This window comes from Podarcis gaigeae (assembly GCF_964106915.1).
Source record: "Podarcis gaigeae genome assembly, chromosome: 13".
Taxonomy (NCBI): Eukaryota; Metazoa; Chordata; class Lepidosauria; order Squamata; family Lacertidae; genus Podarcis; species Podarcis gaigeae.
The window spans coordinates 41,001,403-41,016,440 of record NC_139689.1 but is presented as its reverse complement, the minus strand read 5'-3'; the positions used below and the strand labels follow the sequence as shown (position 1 = coordinate 41,016,440).

Genomic DNA, 15,038 nt, shown 5'->3' with positions numbered 1-15,038 from the left:
TGGAAAGCTTTGCTAGTCACAGTTAAGCCACTTCCGAGCTAGGGAGGAGATGGGGTTGCAGGCTTCACGCCCCTCCCCACACTCATGGGGGCTGGCTTCAGCCCCCGCAATACTAGGGAATCCTCGGGGGGCGAGGCCTCGCCTTTCTTAGGTCTGGCACGGCAGAGGGTCTCCCTCTTTTCCGCGCAGCAGCTGACCAGGTTTTCCCTCCCCTCCCACCCGTTAGGCTAGGCTCTCTGACGTTGCTATGGACTTTGGTTGGTCGCCGTCAAGGGGCCTGGTAGGAATTTTTCCAATTGGCAGATTGGCACCAGCCACTTGGTTTTCGCCTACCTCGTAGCAAACCGTCACAACTCCACGGTATTGGCGATTAGGCATTGGTGGGGGTACAGTTGTATTGTTATGCAGATGAAGGGGGAGGAGGTAGTGCCATCACCTTCCCCCAAATCAAAGGGTAGTCCGATAAAGGATTTCGGGGGCGTGGCCTTGTCCTAAGCCTATGGAGGTGTGGGCCCACGGCACGCCCCCATGCGGTGACCCCTGGGGAGGTCCTAGTTGACGTACCTCAGCAGGACTCCCCCTACTGGTGGTTAACCCTCACCGGCCTTCAAGCATGCAGGCTGAAGCTGGTTAGTTGTTAGGACCAATGCCTAAGCCAATACTGCTCAATTCCTGTAATCAATAAAGTTGTGGCCTAATTTGACCCATTAACTCGTATTCTTGTGTCTCATGTCTTTATTTCTGGGGGGAGGCAGGAACTAGCCACGCAACAGAGAAAACTTGGAAAATGTGCAGGTGGCGTTTGCTTGCTTGCTAGCAGAAGCAGAGTTGATTATGCAAAACAAGCAGGTATAAATGCTTAATTTGAGCAGAATGCTACCTCTCTGCGGAATAGCCTATTTGCCAAGAAGAAGCGACTCAGGAAGGGAGTTCTTGTTAGACTGAGGGCTGTTTGTTAGTCCCTCGTTCCGCTTGAGGACAGGAGAGCGTGAAGGAATTATTGACTGCATTATGTCAAATCTCTTCCAGTTCAGGAATGATTCCTCAATAAAGTTATCAACAAGGGAAGCGTAACTGGTGCTCTGACCAAAACTCAGGGGTTATTTCAAAGAAACGGGGAAAGGAGAGAATAAGGAAGAAAACACGGGTTAGATTTCACAGAGCGGAGCCCCTTTCCCTTTAAGAGGACAGCTTAGCACCCAACGCCATATATAAAGTAAAGTTTATAGCCGAAGAATTGTGAAAATTAGTTCGGTGAGGCCCTAGCAGAGTTTAAGACTTTTTCAAAAAGCATGCCTGTCTCGCTAAGCTATGTAGTAAACCACTTTGGTAACTGAGGGGAGTTTCAGATCAGTTTGCAATATGTCAAGGGACAAAAACATAACCCTGATGAGTGCAACCTCTAGGTAGAAAAGCAGCAATTTCCTTCCCAGCCTACACATGAATTATTGGATAGGTGATAGGTGTTCTCTGCTGGACTGGGGCTCACAATAACCAGGCTAGAAGCTTCGCCTGGGATAGCAGCTTCACCCTCAATTTCCAATGGTCAGGTTATGAGTGGCACCACTGATATAGTCAAAACAGCGCCGCCCATGGACAAGAGGGAAGAATCAACAGCAGGGGTCAGCAAACTTTTTCAGCACGGGGCTGGTCCACTGTCCCTCAGACCTTGTGGGGAGGCGGACTATATTGGGGGGGGTGAACGAATTCCTATGTCCCACAAATAACCCAGAGATGCATTTTAAATAAAAGCACACACTCTACTCATGTAAAAACACACTAATTCCCAGACCGTCCGTGGGCCAGATTGAGAAGGTGATTGGGCCAGATCTGGCCCCCAGGCCTCAGTTTGCCTACCCATGATCAACAGGCTTGAGGGAACATTGGTGTTTGCAGAAATGTGAAGAAAAATAAATAGGGGGGTGGGTGGCAGGAGAACGGTTCTAAACATCCCAATGGGGTTTGGGTATGCTCACATATATAAATATGGGTTGATTTGTGGAGGCAGAGCGAGCCGGGTTTTCTGGGATAATGGAATTGTGGGAACAATCTACACTGCACTGTTTTGTTACAGGCCCCACTAGGATCCTAACTTAACCATCACTACCCCACCAAGCTGTGGCAGCAACTTACGTGACAGAGCACTGGGCAAAGGCGAGGTAGTCCACCAACACATCAAGTCCTTTGTTTTCTTCGTTCAGGAATTCCTGGACCCAGCTAAAGGAGGGGGAGAGGAAGAAAATGCAGAATTTTTTCTCACTAGAATAAAACATGGGAAGAGTATCCTACTGCTCTTTCCCCAACATTTGAGATCTGCCTCATCTTTCTCCAGAACCCCTTGCTGGTATTTTCTCCTGCTTCTTTCTAGACAGAGATAGACGTCTCTGTCTTTTAAAACAACAACAACTGCTGATTAATATATTATTAATCCTTTTCCAGCCCGTTTCGATGTACTCAAGTGGTCTAGGCTCCTTCTCTCACTGATTCCTACAATCCTTCAAATCCTGCTATTAAGGTTGCAATTAAGGGAGGCTTTCTTTTGAGTGGACACCGGATAGGGTTTGCATTATAGTCCCATTTTCCAGATGGGAACTAAGACTGAGAGTCAATTCAGACATTCAGGGGGGGAAACATACTCTACAGTCATTCGGAGGCCATATCACTTTAAAACCAAGATTTTCACATGTTTGGCTGCTCCCTCATAACAAAAGCTCCCCTTTTTTACATGTACAGGTAGGTAGCCGTGTTGGTCTGCCATAGTCAAAACAAAAAAAATTCCTTCCAGTAGCACCTTAAAGACCAACTGAGTCTGAATTGCAACTTATTACCAAACTTAAAACCATGGAGAGACCTGGTCTGAACAAAGACATTGGATTCTTATCTCATTATACATGACAAAGCCATTTTTCACCTTCTCACCCCTTGCTTTTTCCTGTAAGACCTACTGCAGTCGTTAAGAGTCATCAACAGGCTCATCACAGCTATCTGCCAATCACCCATTCCCACCACCCTTCTGAGTAATACCCCTCCCCACCTTCTCACTATATAGAAGGGTCTGGTAACTTCTGTTTCAGTGTATCTGAAGAAGTGTGCATGCACACGAAAGCTCATACCAAGAACTAACTTAGTTGGTCTTTAAGGTGCTACTGGAAGGATTTTTTTCTTTTTTACATGGGTTGACTAGCGGGCCACTGAGAATGTTAATCTAGACACTTGAATCTCTCTACCTTTCAGTGATCTGTGAGCCAGAAGAGCACCCAAACATTCTCACCTTCATTTTGTGCTCTGTAGGGACTTTATTACACCAGAGAATTCTGGGCATTGCAATTTAAGAATTGCTCGGAATGGTAATTCTGCGCAGAGTGAACTATAGCACCCAGCATTCTTTGAGGGAAAGAACACACTTCAAATGTGCTTTATAAGCAGAGTGTGCATGCACTCTTAGCTATCTGCCTGTGGTGAGTAAGAAATGCCTCTATTTATTGTTTATACATACATGCATTATTTAATTTTATTTGCAAGCTACCTTTCCACAGTTCAAAGTATGCTCAAGGTGGCTTCCAACATGAAAAAAAAATACATAACTGCAACTTAACAAAAGTAGGCTTGAGTAATAAATAGAACACCAAAATATGCAACCAAAGTAAACAATTTCCACATAAATCACAATTGTCTAAAATAAAGGTACACAAAACCAGCACCAACAACAGTAACAACACCCCAACCCCAATTTATGACTACGTTTATCACGTTGAAGGGACGCGGGTGGTGCTGTGGGTTAAACCACAGAGCCTAGGGCTTGCCGATCAGCAGGTCGGCGGTTCAAACCCCCACGACCTCCCGTTGCTTGGTCCCTGCTCCTGCCAACCTAGCAGTTTGAAAGCACGTCAAAGTGCAAATAGATAAATAGGTACCGCTCTGGCGGGAAGGTAAACGGTGTTTCCGTGCGCTGCTCTGGTTTGCCAGAAGTGGCTTAGTCATGCTGGCCACATGACCCGGAAGCTGTATGCCGGCTCCCTTGGCCTATAGAGCGAGATGAGCGCCACAACCCCAGAGTCAGTCACGACTGGACCTAATAATCAGGGGTCCCTTTACCTTATCATGTTGATAATGATAATGATGAGAATTTTATTATTTATACCCCAGCTATCTGGCTGGGTTTCCCTAGCCACTCTGGGTGGCTTACAACACATAAAAAAATCTTGTAATTGTGATTTTCTTTCCAGGTTGGAAGCCACTTTGAGCATGGTTTGAACTATGAAAAGGTGGCATGCAAATAAAATTGTGTGTGTGTGTGTGTGTGTGTGTGTGTGTGTGTGTGTCTGTGACCATGCTGACTGGTATGCTTTTTCACTTTGTACTACTGTCTGGTATTTTTACAAGAACACGGGAAAGTGGCTGAAAATTCATTTTCTCCCCAGGACATTTAGCCACACAGGAGCACATTTAGAGTGGTTACCAAAATAAAGTTTGGAGATTTGGGGATAAGTTCTATTAAGGGATTTCAAAAGCACCTCTGTGCAAAAGTGAAAATTAAACAGATCCCCACAGAAAAATCACATATGCAGTTGAAAAGGCTGCGTTCAACATATAACATTTCTACCTGGAGGTGTTCAAATGATTACTCAAAAACAAATCCACCCATATGAGCTTCAAATTACAGTTGTACCTTGGATCCTTAATGCCTTGCAAGTCGAACGTTTTGGCTCCTGAACGCCACAAACCCAGAAGGGAGTGTTCCGGTTTGCAAACGTTCTTTGGAACCTGAACGTCCAACAAGGCTTCCGATTGGCTGCAGAAGCTTCCTGCGGCCAATCGGAAGCTGCGGCTTGGTTTCCGAACATTTTGGAAGTCGAACAGACTTCTGGAACAGATTCCGTTCGACTTCCATATGTTGACAATGGCTTCATCAGCAAGTGTCCCCCATGTTAAAAACAACAGCAACACAGTGACTGTAACCAATCGTAAGTCAGTGGCTGATGAAGGAATTTCAACGCAGATCTTCCAGGGTTAGGAATTTTCACATGGGCAGCTAGGAATACCCAACAAGAGATTAGCATTTGTCATTTGTAAATGGTCTCAATGTGGGAGAGAAAACAAAAGAGCTATTTTAAAATCATGACATACATTTTGGCCAATGTAGGTAGCGCCTGAATATTACTGACATGCAACAAATGCAAAAAATAAATAGATGAATGCAACCATCAGACGTGGAAATGGCCTGGCAGCCTTTTCACAGGCCTGCAGTGCACCTACTGGCACTCCTTCCCGATATACAATTTGCTCCTTTGTACTCCATCAGGCCCAATAATACATTTTGTCGCAAAACGCTAACACGACTTGTGCATGCTGGCTCCCACTGTTCCCTTTTATTTTCTGACTGCCTGGCAGGCAATCAATCCAGAGAGATAAATGCTTCCCCATCTAAGCTGTTAATTAGCCGGCATACATCACTGTCGTTAATGGTGTCGGCTGCTACCTCCGACATGCTGGGGTCACCTTCTCTGCAGAGGGCCTTAGACCTTGGCCGCTACCCCCCAGGTTGTTTGAGTAGTTCAAGTTAAAGGGGGTGCTCGACTGCGGGAGAGGGGTCGCATAGCTCAGTTACTGACAAATGAGGCAGGGCCGTTAAACAACCTAAGCCGCTCCGACATTTATGTTCACATGAACAACTAAACGTTTAGCATCTCATTAACAAACTCTTAATGTGCTTCCGATTCTCGAGCTGATGGAGGGGACCAGCGGCTGCGTTCACACGATACCTTTATAGCACTTTCTCGCCCTCAAAAAATTATGGTCGTTGTAGTTTACCCCTTGCCGTGTTACAATTCCTAGCTACCCTTTAAAAACGTGTTGTTTGTTCAGTCGTCTTAGTTGACTCCTTGGCAGGTTTTGACTAAACATTCACAAACTTTTTATTGATAATAATCAGCTAAACAGTTTGAGGGTCTATATAACTTTGTAACATGCAGAAAACAGCAGTCTCAGAGAAACCAAAGACTGGAACTGAGGGAAGTCAGGGGGTGGGGGTGGGTGGGTTTTGTGTGGGAGGGTGGGGGGAGGGAGGAAAAATGGGGGGGGGGGAACAAGGATGATATGTTTTTGGATAATATGTTTTGTTTTAATTTTGAATAAAAAAACTTTAAAAAATAAAAACCAAAACGTGTTGTTTATTCAGTAGCCTTAGTTGCATTTGACTCTCCATGACCCCATGAACCAGAGCATCCCTTGGAAATTCTCACTTTCTTCTCAAAGCTTCTCCTTTTTTTATCTCCATGGAGTTTTCTTGGGAAAATACTGGAGTGGTTTGCCAGTTCCTTCTTCAGGCGGATCACATTTAGTCTAAACTCTCGGCTATGACCTGTCCGTCTTGGGTGGCCCTGCACGGCATAGCTCAGAGCTTCTTGGAGTGATTCAAGCCCCTTCGCCATGACAAGGCAGTGATCCACGAAGAGGCTTTAAAAACTACAGTCCCCAGAATTCTTTCAGGGGGGTGGGGAATGAGCTTTGAGTGTGCTTACCAGTAAGATGGGGATGCTGCCTGTCTGGCTTCTAGTGGGAAAGAGTTTGGGCCCACAACACTGAATCCGTGAGTTTTTGTTGACATAGAGTCATGCATCTTGTCCGCAGGAGACCAGTAGTGCTCCTCAGTATGATCAGTTTGGGGTCTGCAGGGTAAGGTATTGGGGTGTTGTGCGCTGGTAAAGTAAAAGGACCCCTGACCATTAGGTCCAGTTGTGACCGACTACGGGGTTGCGGCACTCATCTCGCTTTATTGGCCGAAGGAGCCGGCGTACAGCTTCCGGGTCATGTGGCCAGCATGACTAAGCCGCTTCTGGAGAACCAGAGCAGCGCACGGAAACGCCGTTTACCTTCCCGCCGGAGCTGTACCTATTGATCTACTTGCACTTTGACATGCTTTTGAACTGCTAGGTTGGCAGGAGCAGGGACTGAGCAACGGGAGCTCACCCCATCGCAGGGATTCGAACCACCAACCTTCTGATCGGCAAGTCCTAGGCTCTGTGGTTTAACCCACAGTGTACAAAAACCTTAAACCTGACCTGGCAATTCTTCCCTCTCTTTGGTTGTAAGGGCTCATAGACTCTGAGAGTCATCTAGTCCAACCCCCTGCAGTTCAGGAATCCTGCCCACAGCTGTCCCTGAGTCGGCTTGAACCAACCAACAACCAACCAACCAACCAACCAACCAACCAACCTTTGTGTTGTGTTGTGCATTGCCTTATTGAGCTAGTAGAAGAAGAAGAAGAAGAAGAAGAAGAAGAAGAGGAGGAGTTTGGATTTGATATCCCGCTTTATCACTACCATAAGGAGTTTCAAAGCTGCTAACAATCTCCTTTCTCTTCCTCCCCTACAATAGACACTCTGTGAGGTGAGTGGGGCTGAGAGACTTCAGAGAAGTGTGACTAGCCAAGGTCACCCAGCAGCTGCATGTGGAGGAGCAGGGAAGCGAACCCAGTTCACCAGATTACGAGTCCACCACTCTTAACCACTACACCAAGGCAGGCTAGAAGCTGGATTGAATCAAGAATAATGATATAAAGGAAAGGCAGGTTCCAAACGTGGGGGCTCCCAGGCATGCCCTGGGACATTCCAGCTGTCCCTCCGACCTCTTGAACCAAGCAGCACCTGCCGAATGGGGGATTATCTGCAGCTGCATCTGACACACTGTGAAGGTACGCATGCAGTCAGCAGGAAAGAGAAGGGAAGCTGCCCCTGAACTCATCAGAAGTGCTTTCGATCCAGGGCCAAATGCACCTCCGCTTTGGCACAGAAAATCAACACTATAAAATCCTTGCTTCGAAACACACACAGATTATACATACACCCTGGATAACAGAGATCCAGAATGTCTTACCCTGCACATCTCAATCTGATCAACAAAAACTGGTGGATTCAGTGTTGTGGGCCCAACTCTGCGGAACTCTTTCCCACTAGAAGTCAGGAGCACAGCATCCCTGCTGAGTTCCAGACACTTGGTTAAAACTGTTTTGTTTTAGGAGGCGTCACAAATGCTTCTTTGGTTTACGTTCCTGATTTGAAATTCCCAAGCTTTTAAATTTATTAGGCTTATCTGATGTTTTATTTTGGTATGTACTGCATATATTTTTTTATCATGGTAATCCACTTTGAGACCTTGATGGTAAAAAGCAAGGGCATAAATTTTAAAAGCAACAAAACAAATAAATGACGCGACTGCGCACAGCTAGGGTTTGCACGAACAAAAGCGTTGGTCGTCAGTACTAACCCTATGTAGTTTGTCCTCAAAGATATCTCCAGCTCCCGAAGAATCTGGGTGGACTCTTGAGCCCGTCTCTTAAACTGGGTGAACAAAGCAAAATGAAAAACAGGTTAACGGGTAGCCATATCAGCGACGTGGATTACCAACGTTTTTACTTGCGTCATGCAGCCAATTCATAAATTGCTTTTAAAAAATAAAATAAATAAACAGGCTTCAAAAATACCCAAGCTTAAGTGAGAATTGCACATGCACAGCACGAGAAATTCTGAATGGCAGGTGTGCATTGAAGCAGTTAGGTTTCCTCAGAATAAAGAAGGGATGGCCCATCTTCTCCTTCCGCCATCAAGGGCCAAATTTCTTCAGAAGTTGCATGGCAGTAGTGTGGTGGATACAGCTCCACTCATCCATTCCCTTTCTCACATGCAACCCATTATACAGAGATCCATCTATCCTCTCTCCCACGCTCTACTTTTCCCTATCTCTTGCCCTCCTGCTACCATGGATTTGCCGCTAAATTCCTTCCCTTCCCCACTGCTCTTTGCATCCAGCCGCCCCTCAAGAGAGAGGCTCGGAAGCAGGAGGGAGCACAGAGATGCTGCAGAGATCTATCTGCCCTGCTCCATGGTTCGGCCTCCAAGCTCACACATGCTCCCATCCGCTGGTCAATCTCGCTCTTCTCCCAAGTCCCGTCCACCTTTAAAGCAGCATCGTACCACTTTAAAACAGCCATGGCTCTCTCTTCAAAGAACCCCACGAGCTTGCAGTTTGTTAAGGGTGTTCAAGAGACCCTTACTCCCCTCTCCCAGAGCTACAATTCTTGGAGTGCTTTAACAACCAAATCCTCTTCCCAAGGAGCTCTGGAAATTATACATCGGCTCCCAGTACATTTCCAAGCACAATTCAAAGTGTTGGTGCTGACATTTAAAGCCCTAAACAGCCTCGGCCCAGTATACCTGAAGGAGCATCTCCACCCCCATTGTTCAGCCCGGACACTGAGGTCCAGGTCTGAGGGCCTTCTGGCGGTTCCCTTGCTACAAGAAGCCAAGGTACAGGGAACCAGGCAGAGGGCCTTCTCGGTAGTGGCACCCGCCCTGTGGAACGCCCTCCCACCAGATATCAAAGAGAAAAACAACTACCAGACTTTTAGAAGACATCTGAAGGCAGCCCTGTTTAGAGAAGCTTTTAATGATTAATAGACTATTGTATTTTAATATTCTGTTGGAAGCTGCCCAGAGTGGCGGGGGAAACCCAGCCAGATGGGCTATTATAACGCTGGGTAGGAGGACAAACTGGAAAGGAAATCAGGGGACAGCATAGAATACAATTACGGTTGCATCGTCCAGTTTGAAGTCACCTTTCCGCTGAATGCACCCGTGTCCAGATAGCTCTTCAGTTTCTGGATGTAGGCAGAAGGTGGGTTCTTGACCTGAAACCTTTCCTGCGGAAGGAGACACAAAAAGAAGAACAAGGCAGGCTTTATCGAATTGCAGGTGGCCATTTCAGAGCTGCCTCTAAAGGCACAAACATACTATGAGAACACGAACAAGGGACTAATTTACATGGCAGATATTTGGGCCAGCGGACGAGACAACACAAAACATCAGGTTTCCCCCTGCAGAGACACTGTAGTGGTTTCTGGGCCCAAACATCAGCATACAGTGGTATCTCGGGTTACAGACCCTTCAGGTTACAGGCTCCACTAACCCAGAAATAGTATATCGGGTTAAGAACTTTGCTTCAGGATGAGAACAGACATTGTGCTCTGGCGGCGCGGCAGCAGCAGGAGGCCCCATTAGCTAAAGTGGTACCTCAGGTTAAGAACAGTTTCAGGTTAAGAAGGGACCTCCAGAATGAATTAAGTTCTTAACCTGAGGTACCACTGTACTACAGTTGCTAGGCAAACATAGGTAAAAGGTAAAGGACCCCTGGATGGTTAAGTCCAGTCAAAGGTGATTATGGGGTTGTAGCTCTCATCTCACTTTCAGGCTGAGGGAGCCGGCGTTTGCCCACAGACAGCTTTCCAGGTCATGTAGCCAGAAGGACTAAACTGCTTCTGGAGCAACGGGACACCATGATGGAAACGGCATTTACTTTCCCGCCACAGCAGTACCTATTCATCTACTTGCACTGTTGTGCTTTCGAACTGCTAGGTTGCCAGGAGCTGGTAGAGAGCAACAGGAGTTCACCCCGTCGCGGGGATTCGAACCGCCGATCTTCTGATCGGCAAGCCCAAGAGACTCAGTGGTTTAAACCACAGCGCCACCCATGTCCCTGCGAAAAGACGTACAACTCTACACACACACCATCGCCCCACAACCTGGTAAAAGCTTCTAGTCCTGTGCAGAAAGCCGCTAGCAGCTTTTCCTCCCATGACAACTGTGTTGCACCACCATCCTTGTGACACAGTGTTGCACAAGAAGGACTGTGTATGTACTGTGACTATCAGCTGATCTCCTCACCTTGTTTATTCCCTAAAACATTGAGTTAAGCAATGCTGTGTTTTGTTTTGTTTTGTTTTGTTTTGTTTTGTTTTGTTTTAGAACAGGGCTAAACCTTTTAACCCCACTCTAAGTCCCACCAAGTCCCACAAACATGAGAGACTTAGGGCTCATCCCCACTTCCACATGTCACGCACGTAGAAAGCACGAGTCCACTTACCATTGCCCTAGTGCTTTGCTCTGGAAAACTCATTCCTTAGTGCTAAATCGGAACGAATGGAAATCCACTCACTGAAAACGTGATTGCTGTTTGTTCCGATTCAGCACTAAAGAGCAGGTTTTCACGGGGCAGGAGATGGGAGCAGCAGGGCAAATGGAAGTATGGATGAGCCATACTGTCAACTCTTTGTGAGAAGTATACCAACTCAGGTTCTCATGCAGAGCCTTTATTCTGAAACAGTCTCCATGTGGTGGGGAAAATTAAAAATAAAATTTGGAGAGGCAACCCATCATGTCCAAGAAATTCCTTCAAATGCCCACAACTCAAAGCACAAACTTTAAAGCACCAAACTTAATTGTATGTTGACCTCTGCTCAAGCCTCATTTTTCTTGTCACAACATTAGCCGATTTCAATCCTTAGCTTTTCATGAAATGTTCTGTTAATTTTCTACTGTGGCTCGCTGTGATGGTGATTTTTGAATAATCATTGCTTTTAATATATGTGGTTTTAATATATTTGGTAAACTGCCCTGGAATGTGGGTGAATACATAGTTTATTTATTTCTTAAATTTGAAACGATAAATACCCGTCATTCCATGTTTCTATTACAACAGAGTAACATAGTCTCTTAGATACAAATTCTGACTGCTATTCCAAACAAATCGCTCTCGGATAAATCTGCCAGTTAACCAGGAAGATGCCAATCTGGACAGTTGCTGCTGTTTTTGTTAATATAACAAATATTATTTTAGTAATTATTGTTTTAGTATTATTATTTTAGGACCAGTTGCCAGAAGCATATTTTTTTTAATGAAGCAACTTTTTTTACTTTTTTGGGGATTCTCCAAACTAAATAATCCATGAGGCTCTGTATAAATTTGTTTTGTATATTCTGGCTTGTGAAATTTCAAACAGATTTTGGGGCAGAAAGACAGGTGGAGGAGAGCTATTCCACACATGCAGCTAATAAGGCGACAGCAGCCATTTTAAGCAGCCTGGAGCTTGCTTGCCCCTGGAAATATGAATGTAGAACAGCAGTTGGAGTAAACTGATTAAAGATGGATGCCACTTTCTTCCCCGACAGCTTTGAAACTCTGAGGCCGTGAAGGGTTTAAGTCACATGGTAGTGCTCCTGTGCCGTTTCTGTTCATTTCAATGGGGCTTGTGCAGGATAGCATCCTAGCAGGTTGTGCCTGTGGATCTGATCTGTGTGCTTCCCTCCGCATTGACTTTTATACTAGGTTGTGCCTGGGTATCTGGCCTGTGTGCTTCCCTCCGCATTGATTTTTTTTAGTAGGTTGTGCCTGTGGATCTGATCTGTGTGCATCCCTCCATACTGACTTTTATACTAGGTTGTGCCTGCAGATCTGATCTGTGTGCTTAATAATAATAATAATAATAGTAATTCCTTTGTATTGACTTTTATACTAGGTCGTTCCTGCGGATCTGATCTGCGTGCTTCCCTCCGCATTGACTTTTATACTAGGTTGTGCCTGTGGATCTGATCTGTGTGCTTAATAATAATAATAATAATAATAATAATAATAGTAATTCCTTTGTATTGACTTTTATACTAGGTCGTTCCTGCGGATCTGATCTGCGTGCTTCCCTCCGCATTGACTTTTATACTAGGTTGTGCCTGTGGATCTGATCTGTGTGCTTAATAATAATAATAATAATAATAATAATAATAATAGTAATTCCTTTGTATTGACTTTTATACTAGGTCGTTCCTGCGGATCTGATCTGCGTGCTTCCCTCCGCATTGACTTTTATACTAGGTTGTGCCTGTGGATCTGATCTGTGTGCTTAATAATAATAATAATAATAATAATAATAGTAATTCCTTTGTATTGACTTTTATACTAGGTCGTTCCTGCGGATCTGATCTGCGTGCTTCCCTCCGCATTGACTTTTATACTAGGTTGTGCCTGTGGATCTGATCTGTGTGCTTAATAATAATAATAATAATAATAATAATAGTAATTCCTTCGTATTGACTTTTATACTAGGTCGTTCCTGCGGATCTGATCTGCGTGCTTCCCTCCGCATTGACTTTTATAGCACCTGAGGCAGCTGAAGCTAACCTTGCCACACGGTAGGGCCCCTTCTCTGTTTTCTGCCTTCCTCAGGCACTCCCCATTTCCTACCACCGGCCCCTCGCGCTCCTTTCCCCTCGTTTCTCCACAGCCGCACTCACACATACAGTTGCACACTTTTTTCTTAGCAAATAAAACAGCCGCGAGGAGGAAACTGGTTGTTTCCCCACACTCCCTGCCACATCCTACACGATTCCGGAGAGACCAACTCTTTCCCTCCTCGACCATCACTCAATGGCGCATGCTGCGAATCACAACGCACAGCGGCCGGTCCCAAGGGTGACACAGGGCCTTGTGACCCGTTTTTGCTCGAGTGCCGAGCAGCGAGTCGAGGACAGGGCTGCCTTCTCCTTCTGCGCTGCCCACTCACTCAGCAAACACCTTGAGATTGCCAGGAGTTTCTATTTCAGATGCCACATCCCCTGTGGCAGAGCTGTCTTCGCAGATCTGTGAAGGGCTGAATCCCACACAGACATCTGCACAGCTCACATGAGTCACTCCTCTCCCCTTTTTTCCCTGTCTTCTCGGCATCATTCACAAGCCTGTTCCTTTATTAAGCGAGAAATATATAGCTTCACAGCATGAACGGGTGCCATATTTTCTCTGTCTGCCAGCAGCTCCTGCTGAAAAGTGACCCTGCCTTTGAACAACTTGTTCCTGGATCTTTAGAAAAAGGAGAGGATAACTCTTAGGCTCGAGATAGAATATTTTTTTTGGGGTGCACATCTCTCCAGAGCAGGGGTCAGAAAACTTTTTCAGCCATGGGCTGATCCACTGTTCCTCAGACCTTGTGGTGGGCCGGACTATGTTTTTATTGGGGGGGGGGGTGTGAACGAATTCCTATGCCCCACAAATAACCCAGAGATGCATTTTAAATACAGTGGTACCTCGGGTTACATACACTTCAGGTTACAGACTCCGCTAACCCAGAAATAGTGCTTCAGGTTAAGAACAGACCTCCGGAACGAATTAAGTACAGTGGTACCTCGGGTTAAGTACTTAATTTGTTCCAGAGGTCCCTTCTTAACCTGAAGCACCACTTTAGCTAATGGGGCCTCCTGCTGCCGCCGCGCTACCGGAGCACGATTTCTGTTCTCATTCTGAAGCAAAGTTCTTAACCCGAGGTACTATTTCTGGGTTACCGGAGTCTGTAACCTGAAGCATATGTAACCTGAGGTACCACTGTACTTAACCCGAGGTACCACTGTAAAAGGACACATTCTACTCATGTAAAAACACGCTGATTCCCAGACCATCCACAGGCCGAATTGAGAAGGCGATTGCGCCGCATCCGGCCCCGGGCCTTAGGTTGCCTACCCCTGGCCCAGAGAGACAAAGGCAGTTTGATAGAAGGAATCACTGCTTGCGGTGCAGACACCTCCACTTCTGTCCGTGGCCAAACAGCTCTGCCAGGTTTTTGTATGGTTCCCAAAACCTACAAAGCCCATTTGACCAAAGGCAACGTTGGAAGAAAATAAATGTATGTGCGCTTTGTGGAGAACTGGCCCCTCTCTCAAAACACATCCCCTCTCCCAATAACCTTATGGGACTTGTGACTTCTGCTCTGGTATAAAAATATGTGGAGTTTAGCTGAAAAAAAAAGCCCATAAATTACACGTTGCCAAAAGGCTCGGGAGACCCCCCAAAATTATCTGCTGTTTGGCGGATTATTATCATATATACAACAAATGCATACACACAAGACTCCCTTCTCCAGGGCATAATGTGAAATTTGGCTTTCCTAATGAGTTTAAGTACAGTGGTACCTCGGTTTTCGAACGTAATCCATTCTAGAAGACCGTTCAACTTCCGAAACGTTCGAAAACCGAGGTGCAAAGGGCGGCCTGCAAATTCAAGAGAGAAAACTGAAGAAGAAAACACTCAGCGGAAGCCATTTGACTTCCGAGGCGCGTTCAAAAACGGAAGCATTTACATCCGGGTTTTCGGTGTTCGAAAACCGAAACGTTCGACTTCTGAGACGTTCGAAAACCGAGGTACCAATGTACTCTACTTACCAAATT

General features: G+C 45.8%; 1 protein-coding gene across 7 annotated transcripts in view; it reads right to left on the bottom strand.

Moving 5' to 3' along the window:
- FMNL1 (formin like 1) overlaps positions 1-15,038 on the bottom strand; it is a 114,132-nt gene that overhangs the window by 56,255 nt on the left and 42,839 nt on the right. For all 7 annotated transcript variants that reach the window (XR_014557428.1, XM_083709100.1, XM_083709099.1 and 4 more), the window contains exons 3-5: positions 9,614-9,697; positions 8,266-8,339; positions 2,134-2,217 (exon numbers count right to left, since the gene is read on the bottom strand). Coding sequence is in view for 6 of the 7 variants with exons in the window: in XM_083709100.1 (XP_083565226.1) it covers positions 2,134-2,217; positions 8,266-8,339; positions 9,614-9,697 (242 nt within the window). In the remaining variant the exon portion in view is untranslated. The remainder of the gene's footprint in view (positions 1-2,133; positions 2,218-8,265; positions 8,340-9,613; positions 9,698-15,038) is intronic.